Genomic DNA, 11,869 nt, shown 5'->3' on the forward strand with positions numbered 1-11,869 from the left:
AATTATTGTTTATCTCTGCTTCCAAGTACAAAGATAAGTTGCACCTGGAAAGCAGCTTTTGATTTGAGTCTTTCCAACCAAGCTCAACCACACGTGCGTGAGCAGGCATTGCCTTATATATCCAGTTCACGCTCTCTTAAAAAATGTACAATGCTCAAGGGTCTGCCAGGAACTAGGAATGGAGTGCAGAACTTGCAAGAGAATGGAGGCCAGTTTTGCCTGTTCCTGTTGTGTACAAGAGAGCACAGGATATCTCATTCATTCACAGGCCTTCTTTTTTGAGCAAAGATGGTTTAAGCTCTCTAGAAAGTGCTTTCCAAAATAAAGTTTCCTGCTGCTGCTTGGTATTTAATATTGGAGAAAAGCATTAAGTATGAATGCTTCTATTAAAGAGTCCAATAGAAAAGGTTAGCAGGAGCTTTAAGTCATGGTGGGGACCATGACGTATTCCCTCAAAATCTCAACCGTGATTATAGTCCCCGACAGAAGATCTCTAGAAGTAAACAGTAGGGGTGTGCTAAGCAGGTCCTGTTCGATTCGGATTCAGCCTGAATCAGGGACAGAGATTCGGCTCGTTGATTCAGATCGCTGTCACTGCTTCGATTCGGCCAAATCAGAATCTGAAGATTCAGTGCTGATTCGGACATAGACACAGCTTTAAAAGTTTTTTCGACATACCTTGAGATAGCAGGCGCGGCTGGTGATTGCTGTGATGCTGAAGCATATGGAGCATCCCGCCGGAGTGCGGGGGGGCCCTCCATGTGCTTGGCAGCGAACCCGGAAGTGGACTGGAAATACTTCCAATCCACTTCCTGGTCTGCCGGAGAGTGCGCAGGGGAGCTCCCCCACGCCCACCCCGGCTCAGCGATCGGCTGTAGGGGGACCCTAGGTGCCCTGCCCCCGACCCATGAGGTACCAGTCACCAAGCCAAGGGAGGGGCATGGGGGGGGTGGGCCCCCAGTGTGCTTCCCAGTGGACCTGGAAGTGGACTGGAAGTGCTTCTGGTCCGCTTCTGGGTCTGCTGCCGAGCACGCTGGGGAACCCCCTGTGCTTCTGTGGGACACTCCATGCATCCCAGCATCGCAGCACTCACGAGCCCCTGCTTCCTCGAGGTATGTAGAAAAAACATTTTCTATGTCTGAATCTTTCTGAATTTCTCCAAATTGATTCAGAGGGTTCCGATTCAGTTTGGAGAGATTAAAGGGTCCTCTGATTCGATTTGGAGGTTTGGCCGCCGAATCTCCACTGAATCGAATCGGGGACCGAAGCTTCACATAGCCCTTGCAAACTGTTGTGGACTAATGTTGTTTCTTATATGGGCTTTCTGGGCCATGAATGAAAGTACTGTTAAATGCCTTCAGGATAGTTGCATGCTTGCTTATGTTTAGGGTATTGTCACTATTAGCCCCAGGAAACCAGGTGACTTAAATTTTAATAAAGTTGTGGGGGGAGGGGGCACGTTCTGTGTACGTGATTTCATGTGTCGAGAGGAAATGTCCCATAAGGACAGTAGCGGGTTGATACTGAACTATACTTTAGACCTTTTGTTGTGGCAACCTAAGTAATGTTTGACTAAGTTAATGTCCCATATATTGTTACACTCAAAGTTCTAGGTTTCTTGCTATGCTGTGTAGTTAATGCACTAACCTTGCTACCAGTGAATTCTGGTAGCCACCGTGATGTTTAAGTATTGGTGCTAGCATAGTCTAGTATAGCATAGCTTTTGGGGAGAAATGTATTTGTAATGCTATTCAGGTGAAAATGGGTATGTGCTTTAGAAGGTATTGCCAAGGCTTTAAGACTGCGTATTGCAAACTTTATCAAGGGCCTTATCTGCTGGAGACTTTGCTCCCCTTCAATTGGTGTAATCTTGCCATGATTAATTGGCTAGTTGTTTTGAGCCAGTTATTGCAAGTGACTTTTTATGGTATTATTTTTAATGTTATATTGAGTTTGACGTTCAAGTAATTAAATAAGAGACTGATGTACAATTACTCTCCCAGTCACTGTTATTTCCTGTACTTATTATGTTGGTACACCCCCAAAAATGAAAGAAACGTAAAGAAGGCCTTTGTAGCTCAAAGGGCCAAACATTTTTGATTGTACGCTTAGCTTTTTAACATGTATTGCTACGTTCTTTGTAGTTGAGGTTAAAGTTATTTCTCTATTATAAGACTCTCAGTTTCTCTTATTTTGCATGCTGCATCTGACATTTTGCATATTGAATCTCATATTAGGATATGTTGGGTTTTTCTGGGCAGTTAGTTAAGAATCAGAGTTCCCGAGGTCAACAATTTCATGCAACTATAGTTGGGTTATCTTTAAAAAATAACAACATTTTTTTCTTTCCCAATGTCTCTAAAATGGGAGGAAGAAGTATCAGTGTGGCCCCTACTGCTGCTCTTGCTCACCCCTCTCTCTGAATGCCACTGATTCCCGTAGCCCCTAGCAGTGGGGAGCAGTCAACTTGGTGGCAGCTGCAGTAGGCACCACACCAACACCTCCTCCTGCATCAGTGTGAGGCTGAGGAGATGTGCACCTCACAAGTGAGCAACTCGTACATTCTGGCCTTGAAAAAGAAACAGGGGCTTGATGACCCAACTCCACAGGCCATGTATTTGCTACTCCTAGCTGCTTGAACTGATTTAAAGTGTCATTTTTAAATATATAATGAATAGTAATTATACCATAAACATTCACATATGTTCATAAATATCCACAAAATTAGTGAAAAACTGGCAGTAGTTCCTTTGAATAAGAAATGAAATTTTATAAACACCTAACTTGGACATTTGTGGATGCTTTTGCAAGCTTAATTTGGAGGCAGTGTCTAGTTTGGATGGGCAGTCTGCAATGGAAATTTTTAGAAAATTGCTTCTGCACCGTAATTTCCATTTTAAGTATAGGGTGTATCTCAAATTGTAAGCATCCTGAGTGCATCCGCTGTAGGTGGGGTGCTGCAACAGCAGCTTCGATATTTTTTTTGCCAGCAGGGACCGGTTGGATCCCTTGGTGGTAACAGGTTGGCTGTGTTCTCCTGTGAACCCCACTTGTTAGCTAGCATGTTTAAGCAGGTCCTACTGACCCGCTCTACAAATGTCTTATTGTCCTACTCTAACTGTTTTTATATTACATGGAGTCATGCAAATACCGGGCAATGAACTGAGATTTGTAGTTGTCAGCTGGGTAATTTTACCTGTTGCTATAAATTCAGTGTTGTAGGAAATGTGGCTTCTGTTTTGATTTTCTTTATTCCTTGTGTAATGTTTGCTCATTGGAAGCCTCTCTTGTTGCTGTTTTTGCCTAATTAGAATAAGTCTTCAACCTGCCTCATTCTTTTTTTCAGGCCTTTGCGCAGTTTGATGCTGAGGGGGATGGCACAGTGGATGTGGAGAACATGCTGGAGGCCCTCAAAAATTCCAGTGGAGCCAATCTTCAAGGGGAACTTAGTCATGTAATTAGGCAACTGCAGGCTTGTTCACTAGTTCCAGGTAAAAGAAGAGAGTGAGGAAGCGTCTGTCCTCCTGATCCTCTCTACACCAGGAAGGCTTTTACAGTAATCAATGCATGTTAGCGTTGCATGCCCTAATCCTCCTCCTTCCTCAGTTGCTTTTACTTTCAGCAGTTCTCATTTCCACAAATGGTTGAGAGCAATAACTGAAGTTACTGTACATGCATGGTTTCTCCAATATTCCTAAAAACTTAATTTGCACTAACCATCTCTTCCTTAACATGAATTATGAAATGTTTTATACTTATTTGACTTGTATCCAAGCCAAAAAAAGTCAGTTCCTTGCTGAACTTTGAAACTGCACAGGGACTTCCAGTCTAAATGCAGCTCGCTAGCATGTTACTGTCATATTTGGTCACTGGAAATTCTTCCTGCATACATCACTCCATCTGACCAAGTGCATAGTCATGTCCTCCATTCTTAATTCTTCATATAAGAGGTAATGAAAAGGACCGCTTAGCTGTCACACGCACTACCATTTTTGTTTTAAGAACAAATTGGTACACGTATATTATATTTCTCTCAGATCAATTAAAAGGCATAGCTCAAGCCTCTTTTTTTTAAGCTTTTACTGCTGTTAGAAGTTAGATTTTAGTACACATACAATTAATAGGTAGAAAATGTTGCAGCGAGCTCAAACTGTCATATCAAGAGAGAGAATTTAAGCTTTAGAAACAAATTATTCGCAAACTAATACGCAACACCCGATGAGTTTTGGAAGTTAATGTGGTTGAGTAGAAATTTACTGGATATGGTTAAAAAAAACTAATTTATATAATAATTCATTATATACATGTTAATTTATAACGTATGTCATAAATAATGGTATGTACCCTCAAATTTAGAAGCTTGAAGCATCTGTCACTTTCCATGTCAGCCTGCTGGAACAAGGATCAATCACTGACATACCCTCCAAACATGACTAATACTTCACAGGAAGTATTTGAGCTACATCTGCTTAGGCGAGTTGGACAAAACAGCTTTTGAGAAAAATGGTGATTGATTCCTTGGTTGATAACTTCATAGAAGGAGAATATTAAAATAAGGGATTGGATGGAGCACTTAAAAAAAATTGTATTGTTGTCCAGTGAATCTCTTGTTTTGAAATCTCAGATTACACAGCATTAACTAGATTAATTAGTATCGCAACACTTGTGTTAAACCCATCCAGACTTTTCAAGTGACTGAAAAAACATTAGCTTTGTGTCCTTCACCAGCCCAATTCTAAATGTTCTTAGCTTGCATCATTTCACTTTGAATCTTAGCCAAAAATCCAATTAATTTTATTTGAATTCAGCTTCTGTAGAGGAGAAAAACAGTGCTTGGTGAGTGGAGGGAGAGGCAGGTAGTGCAGCAAACACAGAAATATCTTTTCTGTTTCTAGGTTTTATTGACATATTTTCTGAATCAAAAGAACGCCTTGGCCACCATGCTTCAATGATCCTGAGATTCTTGCACCGGAACCGTATTTCCAATACTGCCATCCCATATCCAGTGTTGGACTACTTCAATAATATTTGTACTATGCGGTCTTCTGTACTGAAGGAGTCTTTGGATCGGCTTCTACTAAAAGAAAAGGGTAGGTGAACTAAAAGTGCAGAGTTAATCCATTGCTTAAAGCAGAAATTTAAAGTGTCTGTGTTCTCTATTTCTAATCTTCTGATAGAATTGGCTTTTTTCTGAAGCTGATCTACTTGCTTCTCTTCTTTTTCTTTGGAGCAAGTCTAGAAAAGTCATCCCTTGACACAGCCTACAGTCTGGTGATATTCAGTTTCTCTCCTGTCTCCTAACTTTATCAACGATAAACAGTTTTTCTAATACTCTCTCCAGTTCACTATAAACATGACTTCTGTTTGCAAATGACTACTTCCAAACTGTTGTGTAGAAAAGTAGCTTGACTGTTGTCTGCAGTTATCCATATGGAACACTGGAGTAGGATTTACACGAGGTTAATTGCCCTTGATACCTAAAGATAACATTTTAATTTGACACTAAATTTTTCTACTCCATTTTTGTACACTTTTCCCCAAGAGGAGAGAAACTAGAATTTATGTGGGGAAATGATCCACTTTACCTCCTCTTTAATATAGCCAGCTAGGTTTTTCTGAGTCTGCTATTTTTTTTTTCAATTTGTAGCTTAATGTCTTAGCGAAACGCTACCATTGAACCCGTTTAAATAGAAATGACAAAAGACTAATGTATACTGAACTCCAGGCAAAAATAGGAATCTTTACAGTGAGATTACTCCAAAATGTCATTCTACTATGTTGAGAAATTGGAACGGTACTTTGCTATGTTCTGCTTAAGTAAGGAAGACTTCCAGAAACGTTTCTGCACAAGCTATGAATTATTCTCTCAGAACTAACCGCTATGGACTGCTTGTCTTGGTAGAGCTGTGCCTTTATTTTTTTTTTTTTTTAAAAGGAGTGTTTTACTTCTTTATGACTTCTTTTTTTCTTTTCACAGGATTTCCTAGCGATCTGAATGGTAATCAAGAATCAGACAGACTCAAGTCAGTCACAAAGTGCTATACCAACATAGAAACCTCCTCCAACTCAGCTGATGTTGACAAAATGACAAATGGAGAAACTACATCGTTTTGGCAGTCAGATGGGAGTGCTCGCTCTCATTGGATACGGTGAGTTAGCAAGCACCACTGTAGTAACTGGGTTTCAGGATTGGTAGCCCAGGAAACTCAAAGTAGGAGAGGAATATTCAAACACCACTAGACTGTCAGTGGAAGAGTCCATGGTAGTTGCATGACAAACAAATAACTTTGAAAGAGGTTAAGTCCTTTTAACTTCCTTTTTGGGTGTGATTGACTAAAAAGACAAAACTGTCAGCATAAAAGGACCCAAGGTTAGCTGTAGTATATCTCGTGCCTCCCCACTTGGGCTTAATGGGCACTTGTACACGTACACTGAGGCTGCTCGGACGCTCTGTAATTGCAGTGTGTTGGAGCAGACTTGATTAATCAAGTGGTAATTACTGCGCTCCAGAAGACTCCAGTGTCACGTGTATCACTGTCCCTGTGCTGAAAAATGTTGGGGTGGTGCTCTAACTCATGCTTATTCAAAGAGCTTTAGTTAAAGTATCCCCGCTGCCATTTTTCGGTGTGGGGATGCTGATACACATGACTCTCTGGGCACTTTAATTAGAGTGTTTCTTGGAGCTGCTTTTAATTAAAGTCTTCCCTCCCCAAGAGCCTCTCTATTTAAAGCCCCTCCCCCCCAGAACATGTGTATAAATGCCCTGTGTTTTTGAGACGTATTGCAAATGCTGATATGCTTGTGCTGATTATTGCTTAGAGACATTCATTTTTACATTTTTGAAAGACCATCATTGCTTCTCACCAGATGGATGAGACTTTTAATGTTGAATTGGGTGCTAATTTGGCAAACGTACAACATTTATTCCGAATAGCGTTGTGATTTTAGGTCCTAATTGTCCATGGTAGCTTCTGTATTTGTAGGTGCAAATATTAGTATTTTGTACCTTTAACTCAGGCTTTGGGATGTGTTGTTGGTGAAGCTTATGCACGTAATTAGACAAATACCAGTGCATGTATCTGCGCTTGCAGAAATGGAGACTGAGGCTTGACTGAAAATTGGACTCTTGATTTTTCTTCTCTTCGGAAGATGCGTATTGTGGTTTGTTGTTGTTGTTGTCTTTCAGTTTAAAGATGAAACCAGATGTTGTTCTGAGACATCTGTCCATTGCAGTGGCAGCTAATGACCAGAGTTATATGCCACAGCAAGTTACGGTGGCAGTTGGAAGGAATGCCAGCACTCTCCAGGAGGTCCGAGATGTTCACATTCCCAGCAATATCACTGGCTACGTAACATTGTTGGAAAACGCTAACATTAGTCAGATGTGTGAGTCAATAAAGATACAATTGGTGTTTTTCTTTTTTTGCTTTTCTCAAAGTGAAAGGCTGGGCGATCAGAGGAGAATGTGCTGAACTTCGTAGAATTAGAAAATAAGTTATGGACTTAGCTCAGGATTCCAAGAGAACTTGGGTTAAAATTGTGGGGGGTTTTAGTTTTAGTTTGTTTTTTTGGATGTGGTACAATCTAGCAGCTGCTAGTGGGCAACAAATCACAAGTGTGGTCAGAAAAATAATTTTTCAGGAATGTTGTAATCAAAGGATTGCACTTCACATCCATCTCCGCAGTAGTGAGATAATTTTACATTAGCCAATTATATGCATTTTAAACGCAATAAATCTGTTGGTGCCATGTTGACTCTGCCATCAGAGGGAACAGAAATCTTGTGGTGATTTCTGAAACTTGGAAATTTTGATTTTTGTTAAGAAAAATACCTTTTGTAGTTTAAGAAATAGTTAGAGGAGAGAGCTTATACCTCAAAACTAACTCTATGTAAGTGTTGTCCATCCCGTTCAACAAAGAGGTTGTTAATATGTTTTGTCTAACTTTTAAAATGGTTTGCATTTGACTCTTATGTGATGGAAGTCTTCAGAGAACTTACCAGAAATATTTCCTTTAAGATGCAGCTAGAATCTAGTAAAGTAAATTTCTTATTTGTACTTTTTGGAGGACGGTTTGTTTATTTTGTCATAACCTTCAAGTTTGTAACCCCACTTCTTGCATTACAGGAACTAATGGTTCAGATTGTGCAGTGGGGCACAAGAGTCTTCTGAAAGGAATTTTCCAAATTGCTATTCCTATGTGTGAGCAAAAATATGGGTGCATTTGATCATATAGACACTTGGCAATATTCCTTAGTTAAATGCACTTGTTATGCATGTCAGTCTTTGGGAATTACTTCTTTTATACATATGGTTTGTCTTATGGCTAAATCTGATGGTTCTTGAATGGAAGAAATTACCCTTTTTTCTCATTTGCCGCTATTGGCAGATGTACAGATAAACATCAAACGTTGCCTTAGTGATGGGTGCGATACCAGAATCCATGGACTCAGGGCTGTCGGCTATCAAAGAATTAAAAAGGCTGGTGTCTCAGTATGTGATGCTTCTGCTATTTGGTACTGGTCTCTGCTGACTTCACTTGTTACAGCTTCCATGGAAACTAATCCAGCCTTTGTTCACACTATTTTACAAAATACTCAGTAAGTACCAAAGTTCCTTGCTTTCTTACAGTTTCTGACCTGTACTGAACTGTTTTTATAACTTCACTGGGAAGTTAAAACTCCTTCATTACCAGATTTCACTACGTCAGGGGCATCAAACTCAGTGGCATGGGGCTGGACCACAGGCTGGACTGGATTCACAGAGTGATCCTGTGTTCCAGAATAGTGGGTACCACATGCAGGACTGGTTCTGCTTTGGCTGCTCCAGAACTTGGCTGCCTGTGGCAGCTGCCGCAGAGCTGTGCTGCATCGCAGCCAAGTGGCATGCGGCTGCTCTGGAGGTGTGCTGCATGTGGCGGCTGCTCCACTGCTCTGAGACACAAGCTAGAAGCGATGCTGCGTGCAGCACGTGGAGCCATCTAGCACCCTGTGTATTCTGCCTGTGTGAGACTGTGACCCACAGAAAGCCGTGGGAGCTGGATGATACAGCTCCACGGAATGCATCTTTGACAGCCCTGCACTGCATAATCATTCCTTTGTGCTTTTTGCATGTTACAGGTACCCAAACAAAATTTGGCTTTATTAGGCCTCATGGCCAACTTGCCTGTTAAATCAGTAAATGGCTGAATGCGTGCTGGTAGACTGTCATCTTATTTTACCTTCTGTGGCTTGTAATTTTCTCTTAGAAGCTGGAAATTAACTAATTGCCTATTGCCAGCTTTGTTGTTTTTTGTTTAGAGATGTTGATTACCTCCCATTTCCTTTTATGAATGATGCTTAATTTAGCTTAGTTTTATAAACAACCCTCACTCAGTAGTGCTGTGCCAAAAAATCTGTTTATGCACCATCAGCTCCTGCCAGCACAGTTCTGGGAATAATCTTTGTTCATAAATGTCTGCTTTTAAGCTAGCATAGTTGAGTCCCCCATAAAAATGTAACTTCTTAGGAAGGGATAATGGTTGAAAGAATTTAAGTTACAATCAACAATCCTGACCCTTTTTCTCTATCAAGTCATAATGTGTGGTTTTGAATAGCCCAAATACTTGGATAGTCACTTATGACAGGCTTCCTTCAGTCCAATCAAACTAATAGTTACTCAGCAGGTACATCTACATGTACGCTTTAATGTGTAGTAGACTTTTACTGCGCATTAAAGCATGACGTAAAAAATTGTGACATTATGCTAATACTCAGTAAAAATAGTCTACTCCGCGTTAAGTGTCACTGAAAAAATGTGCAAATGCGCTACTGTATATTAGCACAGCCAAATGTGCGCTAATTTAGTATCTCATATTGGAGGTACTAAATTTAATATGCATTAGTAAAAGCAAATCAGTGCACGTGTAGACGCATCCAGTGGCATTTTAGCTTAAAGCACATGGTTGCTTGCACATGAGTTGAATGTTTGTTGACTTTTTTTCACTGTGCTAATCTGATCTGTTTTTAACTTTGTAAAGATACTGTTGTTCCTGCCTATATTTTTTTGTTTCTCTTATGTTAAGTGTTGGTATGTTAATCGGGTCCAAGACTGCCAATCCCTTGCACAAATTTTTTATTTCTTTTGCTGTTATGTCTCCTTTTTAAGGGAGAAAATGCTTTGAAACTTGTATTTCTTTAGTATCCTAATAACCATTGAAGATCTTCAAGAACATCTAAGTATACAGAAATATTTCAGAATATAACTAGATGTTCCAAGACAGTGCTCTGAATCATGTACTATGCAGAATTAGCAATCTGTACTTGTCACTGCTATGGATAAGGGTATCCAACTGGAAATATAAAGTGTCTTGTTCAGATTTATAGTTATACATTTGAGTCTTATTTGAGGGTCTCTGTGTATTGTCATTCATGAGCAAGGCATCTAGGCAATATAGTGAAGTAAAATATTACATTTCTGCTGTGTTGACAAACAGGTTGTGTAGTGCGATAACTATGAAGGTAAATAGATTTTTGAAACAAGTGTAGCCAGCACAGTCTTTTGAAGCCTCACAGTTTCACTTCATTTGTTGGCAAGTATCACCTTGATTTTTTTTCATTAGACACTTTCAGAATTCCACTCTTGAAGAGCATTTCTTTATGTAAATATTGTACAAAATATTTCTGAGGAGTGGTTTGGCATTTATGGGATCCTGGGGTAGACATGCCTCTTGCAGTGATGGGTAGTTTTGCGAGTAATGTTTTCTTGAACAGCTGCCAAACTATTCTGCTCAATGATTTTAAATCGCAGAACCTCCTACAACAATGGTGTTCGTAACAGCACTTGCACTAGTATCAATGGAAGTCACAAGACGGAATGCTTGCAAACTTTCTTTCTAATTTGTCTATGCAGTCTCTCAGACCTCTTTTAAACAGCTGAGCAGGGTTACCAATGGTCATTAAAAATCAAGCTAAAATGGCTGTAGGTAAGTCTCTGTAAACAAACAAACAAACAAAAAACCCCCAAAACTTTAGCCATGAGTAAAAACACTAAGCAGCTGCAACTTCCTTGAAGCTCCGACGGACAGAACAGAGTAGTACCCTAGGGTTACCATGTTTCCAGTTTCAGAAAAGAGGACACCTGTTAGGCAGTAATATCATTGTCGGGGGGATGACAGCCTGTGCCTTGCCACAGCCACCCAACCCACCAGAATATTTTGGTGCCCTCATTCCCAACCTGCAGCACCCCGCCCCATCCTTCTTGACCTGCTGCCCCCTGGGCACTGCCTCTGCCCCATGCTCCTGACCCACAGTCCCCTGCCCCCCTGGTGCCCCTTGCTTCCAAACCACAGCTCCTGCCAGCCCTGCTGGTGCCCCTCATGCCCAACCCCTGCAGCCCTGCAGTGTCTTCTGGCTGCCCTACCCCTGCAAGCACAGGCACCCCAGCTACACAGCTCCCTGCTGCCCCCAACGGGCCACTCTGCCTGTTCCCCCACTAGAGTGGCAGGCACCTCCCCTGCCTCCCCCGCCCTGTTGCAGCCCCAGTGCCTGGAGAGCTTTCCCCAGCACCAGCAGGCACTTGCCCCCTGTGTGTGCGTATGTGTGTGTGTGCGCCTGCACAGGGCTACCCCCCAGACAGTCCCCAAACCCAGGCACTCCAACCCCTGCTCCCCATAAACTTACCTGCATCCAGCTGTCAGGTCTGTTCTCACCACCCTGCCTGACTGCATGCTGGCTATGTGCGTGTGTGCACACAGACGCATGTCATGCTCCCTGCCTCCAATTGCCCTCCCTCTTGCATCTTGCTTGGGAAGTGCCAAGAAAACTTTGATGCTGAGCAGAGCAAAATCCCGGACATATATTGGTATTTAAAAAAAAAAAAAAAAAAAAAAA

General features: G+C 41.3%; 1 protein-coding gene across 1 annotated transcript in view; it reads left to right on the forward strand.

Moving 5' to 3' along the window:
• The first annotated feature begins 439 nt into the window (after positions 1–439).
• ZZEF1 (zinc finger ZZ-type and EF-hand domain containing 1) overlaps positions 440–11,869 on the forward strand; it is a 120,678-nt gene continuing 109,248 nt past the window's right edge. The window contains exons 1-6 of the mRNA XM_019511321.1: positions 440–499; positions 3,347–3,491; positions 4,896–5,090; positions 5,978–6,149; positions 7,187–7,386; positions 8,389–8,599. Of these exons, the coding sequence (XP_019366866.1) occupies positions 440–499; positions 3,347–3,491; positions 4,896–5,090; positions 5,978–6,149; positions 7,187–7,386; positions 8,389–8,599 (983 nt within the window). The remainder of the gene's footprint in view (positions 500–3,346; positions 3,492–4,895; positions 5,091–5,977; positions 6,150–7,186; positions 7,387–8,388; positions 8,600–11,869) is intronic.

The sequence above is a fragment of the Gavialis gangeticus genome, unplaced genomic scaffold, assembly GCF_001723915.1.
Source record: "Gavialis gangeticus isolate Ggan-Ray unplaced genomic scaffold, GavGan_comp1, whole genome shotgun sequence".
Lineage (NCBI taxonomy): Eukaryota > Metazoa > Chordata > Crocodylia > Gavialidae > Gavialis > Gavialis gangeticus.